Raw genomic sequence first — 15,340 nt, forward strand, 5'->3', positions numbered from 1 at the left:
CCTTCTGACCCATACCCACCATCACACCCTGTGGAAGAAGTAATGCATCAGAAATCACTGAGTCTTTTTCTTTTCAATACAAGTTAGTGTTTCTTTACATACTCTTAAGTGTATGTTGTTGCTGCATTGTTCATTTGACTTACTTGATGACGGGGTCTTCCAACGATGGAAGGGAAGACAGCACGGGGAGCATCATCACCAGCAAACCCAGCCTTGACCAAACCAGAGCCATTGTCGCACACGAGGGCGGTGGTCTCATCATCGTCACACATGATTAGTTTTTGTCTTGGATGATCTAAATGTAAATAGATAAAGTATGTATAAACAACTTCCTTTATGTAAAGCCAATTTCTTTCGTATACACAAGACAGCATATAAGAATAAAGTTTATCAAATAATACACAAAATATATCTAAAAGAAAATTTTAAAGGAAAAAACAGTAAAACACTTGAGCAAAACTGGACAGTTCTGGCAGCATTGTCCCCTCAAACATAACAATTTCTGAATACTGTTAATAATAAAAGCAGAATACTGCTTTAGACATCAGTTTGTGTAATTACTTATAGACTGATCCACAGACCCATCTTATCTGAAGCTCTAAAGCTATAATCATGAACAAAGGAACATGTCAGCTGAAGAATGACAGCAGGCCCTGGCTCAGCTGTCCACACATAGTAACTCTGAGCAGAATGTGTTCTTAGATCAACCACTGATATTTTCTTTCGCTTCATTAGCCAACAATTTGAATTCTTTGTGTTTTGATAGACGTTTAGATAGATCAAAAACTGATGGAACCAACAAAACTATTTTATCATTCAGGCTTCTTACAGATTTCCGAATAACTTTAATAAAAAATGCAATCAAACTGCTTTCTGTCTTGACTTCCTATATAAGATGAGTTTCCCCAGAAAATCATTAACCGTCTTCATGAGAAAAGACTGAAATTAGCAAAGTTACCAAATATTAAAATTCAGAGTTGATCTATCTTTGCCATGCAGACCTCTAAGTTTTACATCCTAACCCTGTACATCTCTCTCTTTCCTGTTGGAGTCCATGAAAATAAAACACAAGTCACTTACCAAGCTGTACTAGAAGACTGGAGTTTCCACTGGGACAGGGGGTGAGTGTGAGGGATGCTCCTTAAATATAGCAGGGGCCAGGGGCTGGGGCGGGCTCAAGTATTTCCACAAGCCTAAATAAGAGCTGCTGAAAAATGGCACACTAGTAAAGGAATGTAGTACCTGATCTTTGGTGGTGAGAATCTACTAAAATGGAATTGTGATTTCTAGGATTCCTTCCAGTGGCAGAAATTGTGCCTTTATTTGCTTGCAAAAAGTGATAAGACTGTAGTACCCAGCCTACATTGTTCCCATAGCGTACATTCCTATATGTTATAACAGTGTTATTGGTGTTTTAATGATGGGAACTCTGAACATAATTACATATTTTGATGTTGCATTCACAAAAGCTGTGTATGAATTTATTCAGTATTTTTGTGATGTATAACAATCATGACTCATTTGTAGCCATACTTTAAAGTCTCATTTTGCATATTTTTGCATCAGTGCCGATATGTTATAATGCAATCTCATGGCTCGTATACTGCTCAAATCTTACATAAATAAACAAGCATAATATTGCAGTCACTGGTTTAATTCACATCTTTTGACTATTTATATAGAACATTTAACAATATACAGTGTCACAAAGCAGCTCTACAAAAATACAATTATAACAATTTCGTTAAATTTTGTCCATTCATGAACTTATGAATGGGTAGTTGGAGCAGATCTGATGTAATGGTACATTTCTCAGGACTAGTTAAGAAACCAGCCAGGGGGACAAATGCATTACGCTATGCAATGCTGCCTTTAGCATGTGTGGGGCCCAAAACATGCCAGACAGCTGAGGTGGTGTTTAGGTGCCTGAATGGAAGGGGGTGGGGGGGGGGGGGGTGGATGAAGATCTCTGTCCCTCCTCCACAACTGTTTTCTAGACAGCGTGGAGCTGCAGCATTCTGATTGGCTCTGGCGTGTCCTTTTAGGGTCATGGTGTGTAACAGGTGTCCTCGGGTACACATTAACGAAGCTCTTGACCACTGACAGCTCCTTATTCGTCAACACTCTCTTCTTGTTAAACCCTATGTGGAAAAGATACAGGCTTTTCTGCGCTATTTAGAGTATGAGATTTTACAGATTGCATACCACAAATTCCATCTGATATTTTAGAAAACAATATTACATTTCTTCAAAATATCTTCAGAATGTTTAGGCTTTTAGGAATTTAGGCTTCACTTCTTAACTTGATAAACACAGTGTGGATTAAACATCATATATCTCAGCAGTCATAAATGGTCAAATTTGCCAAAAATAAAAAAAAGTCAGCTATTATCTAGGCATTAGATGTTCTCAAAGGTGTTCCCGGTATATGAGGTTCACAAAACGCTGCTGCTAATGATGCTATTATTAAATGCCAGATATAATACTTTATCATTGATTATTCTCATCAGCTCATTTGTGTGATGTGCCTGTATGCTATGCTATTTTAATGGACCAGAGTTATTAAATAGACTTGTGTTCCATTGAGCTGTGCCATAGTTGGATTACGTGTGAGCATTTCTATGTAACACAAAGTCTCATCCTCTGGTTTAGAGGCACTATACTTAGAACATTTTCACACTAGATTCATAAATAGATAGTAAGCACAATCCTCGAGGATTCCCTTGAAGTCAGAGTGATAATGGCATCTTGGAATAGCTCTGATCAGGCTCTGTGTTGCTGATGATATTCAGATTGATACAAGAGGCAGTGGAGACATTTCTAACATGGCTGCTGTATAAATCTGTTAGACTTAAATTTCTACCATAGTTGTAAAGTTAGGTACAAAAGCTAATGTTGGTATTATATGTGCATATAGATTTATTCACATGACCTTTCAAATATTTTGCAACATGAATAAAGTAAGATATTGGGTGGGATTGTTTACCAGATTGTGAGCTATAAATATCTTGAATAGTCTGTTGTTCTGAAGTGGACTAAGTGGGTCACAGCATGCGTGCATTTGGGTGAACTGAGGCCCTTAAAAGGGAATGAATGGGGTGCTAGATCGTTTAAAACAGCTGCCCTACCAGACCCGCAGCAGTTGTTGGTGACAAAAGGATTTAAAAAATGTATGGCGTTAGAAACAATAGTTTGTTAACCTGTTGGCCACTTTGTCTTGCAGAAGGGTACCATTCATTGCAATGCCTTGCATAAGTATTCACCTCTCTTGAACCTTTTCACATTTTGTTGTGTAATAAAACGAAAGTCCAACAAATTTAATTGGGACTGCACATGACCAGTCTACCACATACTGGGAATACAAATTGATGTAAAGGGCCAAATTTTTTTAGAAAACAAGCTTTATCAAACAACAGAACACAAGCTCCCAAAGCTTAGGAAAGGGTTGGGATTTAACAGTAAATATACCAACACTTTACACTTCCTACAGAGTACCATTAATTCCATAATTGAAATGGAATGGAAAATGGAAGAAATATAACTGTGACTCTACCTAGTAGAAGCTATGCACAGGATAAAGAAGGGATTAGTCAGAGGAACAACAAAGAGGCGAATCCTATATATATATATATATATATATATATACATACATACACACACACACGCATTCATACACACATTACATATGCATGCATATCTACAGTACATGTTACCGATTTAGTTCCTTCTTTGCTGTTAGAATAACCTCCACTTTTCTGAGAAGGATTTCCACTTGATTTTGGAGAATGGCTGTGGGGATTTGTGTCATTCAGCCACAACAGCATTTTGTAAGGTCAGGCACTGGGATGGAAGGGATGGGATGAACTCTGTATTTGTATTCATTCCAAAGATGTTTAGATCAAAAGTCTGTGCAGATCATTTTCTCAAACCTTATCAAATTATGCCTTAATGGAGCTTGCTTTGTGCACAGACAGCAGTGTCATGCTAGAAGAGGTTTGGGCCTCTAAGTGCAAATGAAGGGAAATTGCAATGCTTCAGCACACAGAGACATCCTATATAATTGTAAGATCCACAAGTGTGATGGGCAGATGCCCACGAACTTTTGGTCAAACATATATGGCAAAAGTATATATAGTACATTAATAACCTTTTTTTTTTTTTTTTTTAAACAATTATTTTCTAAAGCATAAAAGAGCATACAAATGGATCAATTTTTATTTATATATATTATATATATATATAAAGTAATTGATCATGTATATTTTAGTTTCTGTCTGGAAAACACAGTTGTCAAACTCCACTCTGTTACCAGTAGAGATTGTGGTAGGATTTGTAAAAATCTAAGACTATATAATTCTATAATAAATAAATTGATTTTATAAGTAGTATTACATAAAGTTTTGTTGTTTACTGCCTAGTAACTGACATACACCAATATTCAATACAGTTTACTATTTTACTACAGCAAAGACCCAAAACATTTATATACATTCCCTGTTTTGAATCATCACCAGTGACACACGGCCTCAACAGGAACAAACAGCATGTTGTTTCAGCTGAAGCAGCTGTCATCAAAAGCATAAACTGTAAGAATGACACAATGCTGACAGGCATGCTAATCAGAAACATTTATATGAATATTGTTTACTATAGTGCAGTCAGTAACTGCACACACAGAGCCGGACCCATTGGCACCAGAACACAGACCCCTGACTGATTTGTAGCCATTGGCATTGTGCTGCCTGGTTGAAAAAAGTAGTGTTGTGACTTATCCATACATCATCTTTCAACCTACTGCAGCCAATCAGTAAAAAAAAAAAAAAAAACAGATCCCAGACTGTGGCATCAGTATAGTATATTACTGTACACAAAGATCATCTAAACAACATACTATAAAGATTTTAAAAATGGTTAATCTGGTGTAATTATTGAATGTACATTTCATACATTCATGCACTAATTGGTTTAGTGAGTCAATAGAATTGCTGCGTTCAAATTTTGTAGGATTTTGTGTAATTTGTCCAGGAGATATTCATTTGCTCATGCAGTATGTATTTATGACACTGAAATGGTGCAGGGAGGCTTTTCTGCTTCAGCTCATGCCATGAGTGCCCCAGATAACAACAGCTATTAATACATGGAGGGCATTGGAAATTTCCATGTAATTGATTGTTCTTTTTTTACAGATCAGTTTACTAGTTGCAAAAAAATAAACAAAAAAATAAATTAAAAAAAAAGAAAATATCCATGTTCTCCTTTACATTTGAAAGCTAGTGTGTGCGCTAGATTTCTAAAGGGAGCCAAAGTTTTTGTCAAGTAGGCCCATTTACCCTTTGGCAAAATTCTTGCCTTATGTAACACTTGAGTTAGCAAGAAGGATACGCTGAAGTGAACTGTTACTCTAAATATTTCACACTTGGGAAGAGGTCTAGCATTTTTTTTTTTTTTTGTGTGGGCAGATAAATTTTTATATATCACACTATACTAACAGAATGGCCCTGGATTTCAAACATTTGATGTATAGTCTGGGCATGGATGTTCATCAAAAGTTTCTCCCAATTTACAAAAGTGCTTTGAGTCTCAATTAATTAATAAACCTACACTGGTATGCTATATTACAAACATGAGCTAAATCAGCTTACAACTCCGTTGAGTTTTGTTTTACCATAGCAAACTTAGAAAGTGTTAGTTTAAGTGTTTCAGAAAGAGGTAGGTCTTCAACCGTCGCTTGAAGATAGCCAGGGACACCCCTGTTCAGACATCTAGAGAAAGTTCATTCCACCACATCGGTGCCAGAACAGAGAAGAGCCTTGATGTATACTTACCTCTTACTCTGAGAGAAGGTGGTACCAGTTGAGCAGTGCTGGAGGATCTCACGACAGCGTGTTGTTTTATGTTGTTTTATGTAGCACCTGGGTTCTGGAGGAACGTCATTTCACTGTGTACTGCATCAGCTATATATGGTTGAAATGACTATAAAAGCTTCTTGACTCTTGACAGTGTGTGGTGTGATGAGATCTCTAAAGTATGAGGGTGCTGGTCCATTTTTGGCCTTGTAGGCAACCATCAGTGTTTAAAATCTGATACATGCAGCTACTGGAAGCCAGTGGAGGGAGCGCAGCAGTGGGGTGGTGTGGAAGAACATTTTGGATCATTTGCAGTGGACAAATAGAACTGAGCAGAAAGTTGCAGTAGTCCAGTATCAAAATGAAAAGAGACTGAACAAGCACCTGGGCACTCTGTGTGGACAGAAATAGTCGAATCCTTCAGATGTTGTAGAGACGAAATCGACAAGAACGAGCCACATTAGCAACATGTGAGGAGAAGGACAGTTGATTGTCCATATTTACCCCAAGGTTGCAAGCAGAATTACTCAAGTTATTCTGAGATCCTGACCTGGAGATGACCAGCAGTTCAATTTGCTGGGGTAGCATTTTAGTTGATGAGCACTGATACATGAAGATGCGTCCACCAAGCATGCCGAGATCTGAGCAGAAGCTGTGGTATTTGAGGAAGAAAAAGAAAAGATGGGTTAAGTGTCATCAGCATAGCAGTGGTAAGAAAACCATTTGTGGATATGACTTTACCATTCCCAGGCTGCTCCACGGATACCCAGGCTCCTGAGGTAATTGAAGGAATTGGATTCAGAGGGCAAGTGCTGGGATTGCAAGATTGAATGACTTGCAGTATCCCTTCTACTGCTATGGTTTAGAAGCTTGACAACGAAGGAGTAGGGCATTACTGGATGTGTAGTGTAGTAATTGTTGGAGAGGAAGTGAAGTTCTGGCAGGATTCCTCAATTTTCAATGGAGCAAGAGGGTTGAGTAGTGAAGAGATGATGTGGAGCTTATGGGGATTTTGTGCAGGGACATTGTAAAAGGTGGTCTTAGAAGTCTGCGTTAAGTTGCCTTTTTTTCCCCCCACTTCCTCTCTGCTGATCAGAGTTCTCGCTGATTGCTGCACAAAACTTGACAGCCAGATAGTGGGACAAGAAGTCTTAGGTTTAGTGTTCAGAGGAGGTCCATGGTTGAGGAGAGCAAGAGGATAAAAAGTAAGTCTCAGCAAGTGCCAGAAATTCGAAGGCATAGAGGGAAGTTAATGCTGTGATAAAGTCACCTTTCCTTACAGCAGACTGGCAATTCCAGAGCCCACCTACCACCACTGTTAGATTGAGACAACAGAGGAAGGTAGATGTGGTTACTGGCAATGTGGCCTCTATTCTGTGGATGAGAGCATCAGTGTCTGTAAAAGGTGACTTGGGTATTTTAAAAAGTTGGGTTTAAGACATGATCTGCCAATTTGAGATCACTATGAATTTCTAAGAATATATTTAATACAATCAGTAATAGTACTAATATATAAGCAGGGGTACTGTAACACCTTCAATATAAATGAGCATGCCCTGCCCACAATTCACACCCCAAGTGAGACTGAAACTACCCATGATTAAATGGCCTGAGCACTAATCAGCACAGACCAACACTATAGGACACTTCCTTATTAAGTAAAGTCAAGTAGATAAACACAATTTAGTGACTTCCTGGCAAAAACATTAAAACTTGTGTTTACTTATAATCAAGTAATAAATTACCTTATTTGAGAAAACACTGGTTTATGGCAGTTGTGGTCCGATGTCATGACTGCATTAAACAAGCCTTGGGGTCACAACTAACAGAACTGTCCTCTAGCACCTAAACCTGATCAGCTCAAATAATCCTTTTATTTATACCATCAAACACTACCCACAAAATGAAACAGGTTGCATTTGGAATTATAGGAAAAGAGTTTTATTCAAAATAATTCAATGCATTGCAAGGATTTAAATAAAGGAAAAAAGTAAAGAAAACTACCATTTTCCAACAAATTTGATATTTACACTAAACACCAGAGAAAAGCAGTTAGGTAAGGGAAAAGGACTGGGTTTTAGGGAAATGCAAAGCAGTTTTGTACATCAGAGCAAACCCTTCCCAAATGCTTAAGCTCTGTAAACCACATACATAAAGTAAAAAATAACCTCTTAAATGCATTTAGGTACAACATAAAAACAGCCATAAACATTTTTGCACAAATTTACATTCTTGCTGAGTGATCATGTTGGAAGCGAAAAATGGAGGCACTCAAGGGAGCATTGCCTCTTCAAGTGTTAATGTTTAGAAAATGTCCATTTACTTAGTTTAAAAGTCTGCGTCAAGCCGGAAGGTGTTGTCTGTGGGCCCAGACATAACTCCCATACGCTGGTACTCTCCCACTCGCTTCTCAAAGAAGTTTGTCTTTCCCTCCAAGGAAATGTTCTCCATGAAGTCAAAAGGGTTCTCTACTTTATAAATCTAAAGAGGAAAAAAGTGGAGAAAGGGGGGAGTAAATCAAAAATCATGTCAATCAGCCTTGGACAACAAGGGCAGAGCTGTGCTTTTCCTACCAAAAAGCTATTTATTTTTAAATGAACCATGGCATATTTTCAATGCGGTGTGTTTAGGCAAGTAAGAAAGGTTTAAAAATAATAATTAAAATAAAAGAAAAATTTGACATCCGTTCAGATTCTTACCTTGCTGAAGCCCAGCTCCAACATCAGCCTGTCAGCCACAAATTCAATATACTGTTTCATTAGGTCACAGTTCATGCCAATCAGTTTAACTGGCAGAGCCTGGGTAAGGAACTCCTGTAAACATTTAAAAGCACAGCAAAAAAGGTCAGCACATTTGTGCTGCACAGCACAACACAGGGTTTTAAAATAAATGTACATGTGTACATAAATACCTGCTCAATCTGAACTGCATTTTGGATAATTTTCTTGACTGTTGCTTCTGAAGGCTTGTTCACCAAATGCTTGAACATTAAACAGGCAAAGTCACAGTGAAGACCCTGAAACCCAATAACATTTAATCAGTAAAATCTACAACAGATCATTCAAATTTGTTACCCTTTGCATTACAGTGAAGTCCAGCTACCTCATCTCTGCTGATGAGTTCATTGGAGAAGGTAAGACCTGGCATGAGACCCCTCTTCTTCAGCCAGAAAATAGCAGCAAACGAACCAGAGAAAAAGATTCCTTCTACAGCAGCAAAAGCCACCACCCGCTCACCTGTCGACAACAAAAGTTTATTTTTTTTTATACCACCATGGATCTGAAACATTTTTAAAAAGACATTTGTTCCAATACTTGTATAAAAATGGTCGCACTGCCATTTTTCTAGCTCTTATACTTAAATGTTTTACTTTGAGGCATCCAGTACAAACTTAATTGTACTTTAAATTTCTGTAGATGTGTAATTATTCTGGCCCTGCATCATCCAGCCTGACACAAAGTTTAGCAATAATAACACCCACCCTTAGTGAAAATCAAGCTTTACTAAAGTCTACATTTTCCAAATACAAAATTTTAAATCGGTTTTAACTGCAACCAGTCACAAAATGCGAAATTTACTATTCTACATACCATACTGCGCATCTTTGTTGCCAATCCAGTTGATAGCCCAGTCAGCCTTCTTCTTCACACAAGGAAGAGTCTCGATAGCATTGAAGAGATACTCCCTGCAAACAAAAAGTTATTAGCCAATGTCTTTTCTTCTTATACACATCAATTTACACAGTGAGGGCTCAGGAATTGCGACAGTTTCATGCTGATGCCATTCAGTCAGTCGACCACATGCCTACTGAGCTGAATTTAGACACCAGCACTCAGCTCCCATTATTAGCTGAGGTCCGTACCCCTGCGCGTCTCATCACTGCCCTCCAAGCACATTGCAGTCATGCAAGTTACCTCTCTTTTGGATCCTTGATGTACGTGTCAATGAGCAGGCTGTACATCTCCGAGTGAATGTTCTCCATGGCAATTTGGAAGCCATAAAAACAGCGTGCCTCCGTCACTTGGACCTCCTGAGTGAAGCGCTCCACCTAGTGTTGAAAACACCAAATGCAATTAGACTTTTCAAAATGCAAAAATATTTTATGGAGATCTATGTAGCCACAAAATGGCCTCTAAACTTACAAGATTTTCATTGACAATGCCATCACTAGCAGCAAAGAATGCCAACACATGAGAAATAAAATATCGTTCATCGTCTTTTAGGGATTCCCAGTGCTGGAGGTCTTTGGAGAGGTCGACCTACAGGGTGAAACACAGGATGAGTGTAAGGCCACCTCAGCATTAAAGATTACTCAGGGCCTAATTAGAATTTTTTTTTTTAACACAATAACATACCTCTTCAGCCGTCCAAAAAGAGGCCTCAGCCTTCTTGTACATCTGCCAGATGTCATGGTACTGAATGGGGAACATGACAAAGCGACTTGGATTTTCTTTCAGCAGAGGCTCTTCCTCTACACTGCGTTTGCTGGCTTTAGGCTTCTGCTTGAATAAAAAGAGGAAAAGGACTTTAGAAACTTAACCAGAGGACTGTTGGGGTAGAAAATACAATGACACTTTTTTTTAATTATATGATGAGAGATCTCATATCTACATTCCCTTGAAGTTTTTATGGTGCTCTCAGGTATTCAGTCATCTACAAGTGTGCATCTAATTAGTGAAATTTAGGTGATACTTTGTGGATTAAAAATAAAACTAATAAATGTACATTCCTGATTTAAACCCTTAATTCAAGAAGCATAGACAATGACAAGAAAGTGCACCACGTACATCCAGCATATACAGACTGAATGACATGAGGTTTTTTTTTCCAGTTCGTCTTAGTGTAAAATAAATCAATTGCATTTTAATTGTGTAAATAATAATCCAGAGCGGTTTATACATATGTTGGGTGGGGGGGGCTTTACTTCCGACTTGTCGTCGTGTACATGAACACAATAGGCTAGTTAGCTAGCGCTCATACCGCCAAAATGATAGCGCGAACTAAGCTGTAGGCCCGACTTACAACACATTTGTTCATATTAACACAAAAATCATGGAAATGTTGCACGACAGGATAAAACCTTTAGGAATAACGAGTAGCGTGCTGGGCATTTTACTACATGTCGTAATTTGGATCAATGTGTATGTGAGAAACAAAATGAGCTCCAAACCCCACCGGGCGTTAACCAGGTATAAGTTAGTTGTGAAACCGGGTTTTGTTTACTCACCTCGGGGTCCTCGAAGATTTTACGCGCCGTTTTGGAGGCCAAAACTCGGGTCGAGCTCAAACTTGGCGGCTGCATGAACACGAAGAGTCCATTATTACACAAAATATTTGGCAACCGAAAAAAATATATTTCGTCAGAGGAACTGCTATTTTATTTTATTATATGACTATAATAATTAAAATATTTCACTCACCGTGTTCTCTTTATCTCCCATAGACAGGTTTCCCATCTTAGTTGAAACGTTTTCATTCTTGCTTTTCAGAGGTGAACGCGTGTACGACATGGTTACGGTTTAAAGCAAATAAAAACGAGGAAGGACAAATTAAACCGAAACGACAAAAGTAAACAGGGAAAGCCGTTAAAATAAATTTAAAAAAAAGAGAGCGCGCGAGAAAGAAGAGGCGAGAAGGTGAAAGCTGGAGGGGAAAAAGAGTGACTAAATGTGCGCGAGCTGCTCCTTTTTATTTCATTCTTGGCGCTCGATCCGTTCCAGCCAATCAGATCGAGGCTCGTGCCGGCTCTTTAATTCCTTTTCAAGTCGACAGCCAATCAGGCGCTTCAGCGTCATCAGCAAACCGCGGGATATTTCAAAAGCTTTTTTGGAGGGGGGGAGATGCCTGTGTTCTGTACAAATATGTGGCTTTTTGTTTACGATTCTGAAAAAAAGGCGCGATTTTGCGATTAAATTCAATATAACGCGTTTATGTTTCACGTTTTAAGCACAAATAATGATTTGTATGTTTATGTACGAGTGCAAACGCCACGAATAAACACGCCAAACAAGTCCATATGAAGCATTAACACTAGACTGAACAAATGACAGCCTTATGTGAGTAACAAATCGATATAAAATACAAATCTAAAGCGATTATGAAGCAGGCAAAGCAGAATTATATATATGTTTTTTAAAGAAAACCAATATTAATGTAGATTTCCGGTTTGGAACAAAACATTCACCCTACAGATTTCCCGCCAGATTCAGGACTGATTATTAAAATATATACTTCATAAACCAACATTGGATTTTCAGCAACATTTCTAGCCACATTTCCGACTGACTGCAATTGTTCATATCTCGTCATGTTGTTTGTGGTTTGGCAAAGTGCTTCATTCATAAAGATTTTAGCGCGGGTGTAATGAACACAACAATCAGCTCATAAAAAAACCCAACCCTGTTCACTATTCAGGAATAAAAACTTGTCTTGTGTGTTATTTTAACAATAAAACGCCAAAAAAACATGTGTTTTTATACTTCTATAAGATGAATATCACGCCATTGCTATTCGCGCTTAAATAAACAACCAGGCCCCGGAGACAGATAATACGGCGAGTGTTTATAAAGAAATGAACGTGATGAAAGTGAGTACTTTTTTAAGATATCCACAGACAAATGTTTAAAACAAGTTGTTTCAGCATTAATGGCTAAATACAACGTATTACATTGCAGTATTTAAGTTTTAACCTTAGGGGTATTTTCCTGCACCAACAAACATATAGGCGGATCCAACGAGTTCTTCTTCTGGTGTTTTATGGCGGTTTGGCAAACCAAGGGAAAGGTGCAATACCGCCACCTACTGATATGGAGTGTGAAGTGAACATAGATTTGGAAGAAAGAAATTCTTGAAATCTTGATTGCTTTACACTCGTTTGCTAACAGTACTTTTAAAGAAATATTGTCAACTCCTATCCATTTCAATCTTGTATTATGATCCAACGAGTTGCCTCCACGAAAGCAAGACGAGCCTGCGCGCTCAACGTATGACTTTAGGCGGGACTCAGCGCCACCCAGCTGTAGGAGGACCAAACCACAGGTGACAAGTATTGGGCTGAATCCAAAATGGCTCCCTTTTGTAACACTCACACACACTACATGGCTAAAATTATGTAGACATCTGATAATTACACCCATATTCAGACCTATATTCATTTACACCTCTTCTTATATTAACCTCTAATATTTTCCAATATTTCCAACAGATTTTGAAGCATGGTGATGGTGATTTTTGCTCTTTCTTTTTACATGAGCAATGAAAAGGTTTGGTGCCTAATTCTTCTTAACATCTTTGGCAAATCATGTCTTCAGGCATGATCGGTTTTTACAGTTTTAGGAGGTAAATTAGTTACAGTCAGTGTTTTCCTGTTGATTTGTCAATCCTTACAAACTATTACTGACTTATTTTTGACTGTGGGTTGGGGGTTTGGTTCAGACTGGGTTTTACATTTATTATTGTTCTTTTTTTTCTTTTTTTTAACACAGACCTACAATCCATTATGAAAGATCACTGTGTAAATGCAGAACAAAGCTGTTACATCACGTCCCAAAACAAATGAACCCTTTTATTCAGCCAAGGAGCACAAGCATACAAATATTAGTTGGGTTGATGTGGGTTTTTGTTGTTGTTGTTGTTGTTGTTGTTGTTGTTGTTGTTATTAATTGAAAATCTAATAATTATTATCAGGTACACAGGCATTTGGTTCAATTACCGAAAAATCAACAAGTGTTTGGACACTGGACCAATTACCAGAATTTTGCATCTATGTACCACCAAAGGGGAATGGGAATAAAGCAATCTACATGTGATTGACATTAAGACTTTTATCTATATTTTAAGGGGTTTTAAAATATATATATTCACAGTTATAAATTTACTGCTTTTTTCCCACATCACAGTGCACTACCTTCTTTTGTAAGAATGTACAAAAATGTTGATGTGGCCAAAACTAATGTTTCTACTATTTCTCTGATAGATTTGTTTGTTTGGGTTTTGTTTTTTTTAGCCGAATGACAGCTTCCTTGATTTGCACTGATACCTCTTTGGAACCCATAATGAGAGTTTACAAGCCAGGCTATCATATGTAAAATGAAACATGATACATCAGGTCAGATAATTGTTTATTATTCAAGTGTGCAATTACTTTTGATTCTGGGGGAAAAAAAACTATGTAAAAATGAAATTTTAAAACGATTACTGCAATATTTTTGTTAAACCCCTTATAATAAATACGTTTTAAAAACGTATGAACCTTAATGTAATTCACGAGACAAAAAAATATAAATTTGGTAGCTAGTGGAGTGGAGTGTAGTGGAGTGTAGTGTAGAGGACAAACAGCAGGGGTCGCGCCTCCCTAAAATTTCAAATGTAGACCTACATAATTATTAATAAGGAGCCCTCTGAATTTGTAGTTTTCATATTCTGCCACATGATCTCCTGCTTGACATCCTAAACCACTCTGATCTCTGCATACCGCAAAATTCATTTAAATCTGTATACGTTTTGTATTCTGATTAATGAAAATGTAAGATTTACTACCAGATTATAACATTTTTATTTATTTATTTATTTATTTATTTATTTTACACAATACAGATCATATTTGCATTTTAAAGAATTTAGGCGCCTCAAATAAAAAAATAATTGTATCCAATTTTTTCTTAGTAAAAAAAAAAAAAAAAGAGGTTTGTGAAATATCTTATTACCATCGTCAAACATACACCTTATATATATATATATATATATATATATATATATATATATATATATATATATATATATATATATATATATATATACCTTATGCAATAAATAAATGCAAAATAAATAAATGCAAAATACACACACTATATACGTTTATACGTAAATATATGATGCCTCGATGTTTAATATCAAAAGTACATATAAACACACACAATACACTCATCTGTTTTTTAATGACATCCAAACACATTCATATTTAACCTAATCTAAAATTGTCATAGAAATTATTTTTGCATTATTTTTATATTTTTTATTTATTTTTGAAAATGTATTGTGTATGTATGTATTTATTAGTTTTTTTGTTTTTCTGCAGCACTTGATATAAGCCATAACGTGTCCCCGCCCTTTAGGCCCTAAAATGCCCCAGCAATTTGCTTCCTTTATTGTTTTTTTTGTTCGTTTTTTTTAATAAAAAAAAAAATACTTTTGTTTATAAAAAATCATAAACCACTTGACATGTCCACAACAAATGTTTCAGCGAAACATAAAGCAATTTTATTTCTCCATTTGAGAATGTCGGTCAGTATGGCAAAAGAGCGCACCGACTTCAACCAATCAGGAAACCCATTAGTGCTGACAGGTATCTGTGATTGGTCGCGCCCACTTAGCGGCCATGAACGGCGCGCTGTGATTGGCTGAAGTTTGTTACTGGGTGTTAAAAGGAGACCGCCCTCGCGCTGTTGCATGGAAAGCGTAAGAAATTTGTTTTTGCGTTTTCTCAATTTCGATGT

The 15,340-nt window shown here is 37.2% G+C and overlaps 2 protein-coding genes and 1 long non-coding RNA gene across 4 annotated transcripts in view; 1 reads left to right on the forward strand and 2 right to left on the reverse strand.

Annotated features, from left to right (window-relative positions):
* Positions 1–1,162, reverse strand: part of actc1a (actin alpha cardiac muscle 1a) — a 3,065-nt gene extending 1,903 nt beyond the window's left edge. Inside the window, exons 1-3 of the mRNA XM_083561912.1 lie at positions 1,081–1,162; positions 144–295; positions 1–28 (exon numbers count right to left, since the gene is read on the reverse strand). The exon at positions 1–28 is cut by the window's left edge and continues 101 nt beyond it. Of these exons, the coding sequence (XP_083418038.1) occupies positions 1–28; positions 144–272 (157 nt within the window). The 5' untranslated portion in view covers positions 273–295; positions 1,081–1,162. The remainder of the gene's footprint in view (positions 29–143; positions 296–1,080) is intronic.
* Positions 1,163–7,773: 6,611 nt separating this feature from the next.
* rrm2 (ribonucleotide reductase M2 polypeptide) lies at positions 7,774–12,823 on the reverse strand. Of its 2 annotated transcripts, none has more exons than XM_083562340.1 (10): positions 11,267–12,823; positions 11,074–11,142; positions 10,202–10,345; positions 9,989–10,105; positions 9,761–9,894; positions 9,437–9,531; positions 8,949–9,082; positions 8,758–8,862; positions 8,546–8,659; positions 7,774–8,327 (listed from the first exon to the last, which is right to left on the reverse strand). In XM_083562340.1, the coding sequence occupies exons 1-10, from the start codon at positions 11,354–11,356 to the stop codon at positions 8,175–8,177; spliced, it is 1,155 nt and encodes a 384-aa protein (XP_083418466.1). In that variant the 5' UTR covers positions 11,357–12,823; the 3' UTR covers positions 7,774–8,174. The 2 variants fall into 2 exon arrangements, with proteins under 2 accessions (XP_083418466.1, XP_083418465.1); XM_083562339.1 differs by having other exon boundaries at positions 10,202–10,348; positions 11,267–12,821.
* LOC310737772 lies at positions 12,810–13,842 on the forward strand. The gene is made up of 3 exons (XR_014536893.1): positions 12,810–12,884; positions 13,051–13,184; positions 13,331–13,842. It is a non-coding gene; the product is annotated as an uncharacterized lncRNA (long non-coding RNA).
* The last annotated feature ends 1,498 nt before the right edge of the window (positions 13,843–15,340 follow it).

Source organism: Silurus aristotelis (genome assembly GCF_946808225.1).
Source record: "Silurus aristotelis genome assembly, chromosome: 15".
In the NCBI taxonomy this organism is placed as follows: Eukaryota; Metazoa; Chordata; class Actinopteri; order Siluriformes; family Siluridae; genus Silurus; species Silurus aristotelis.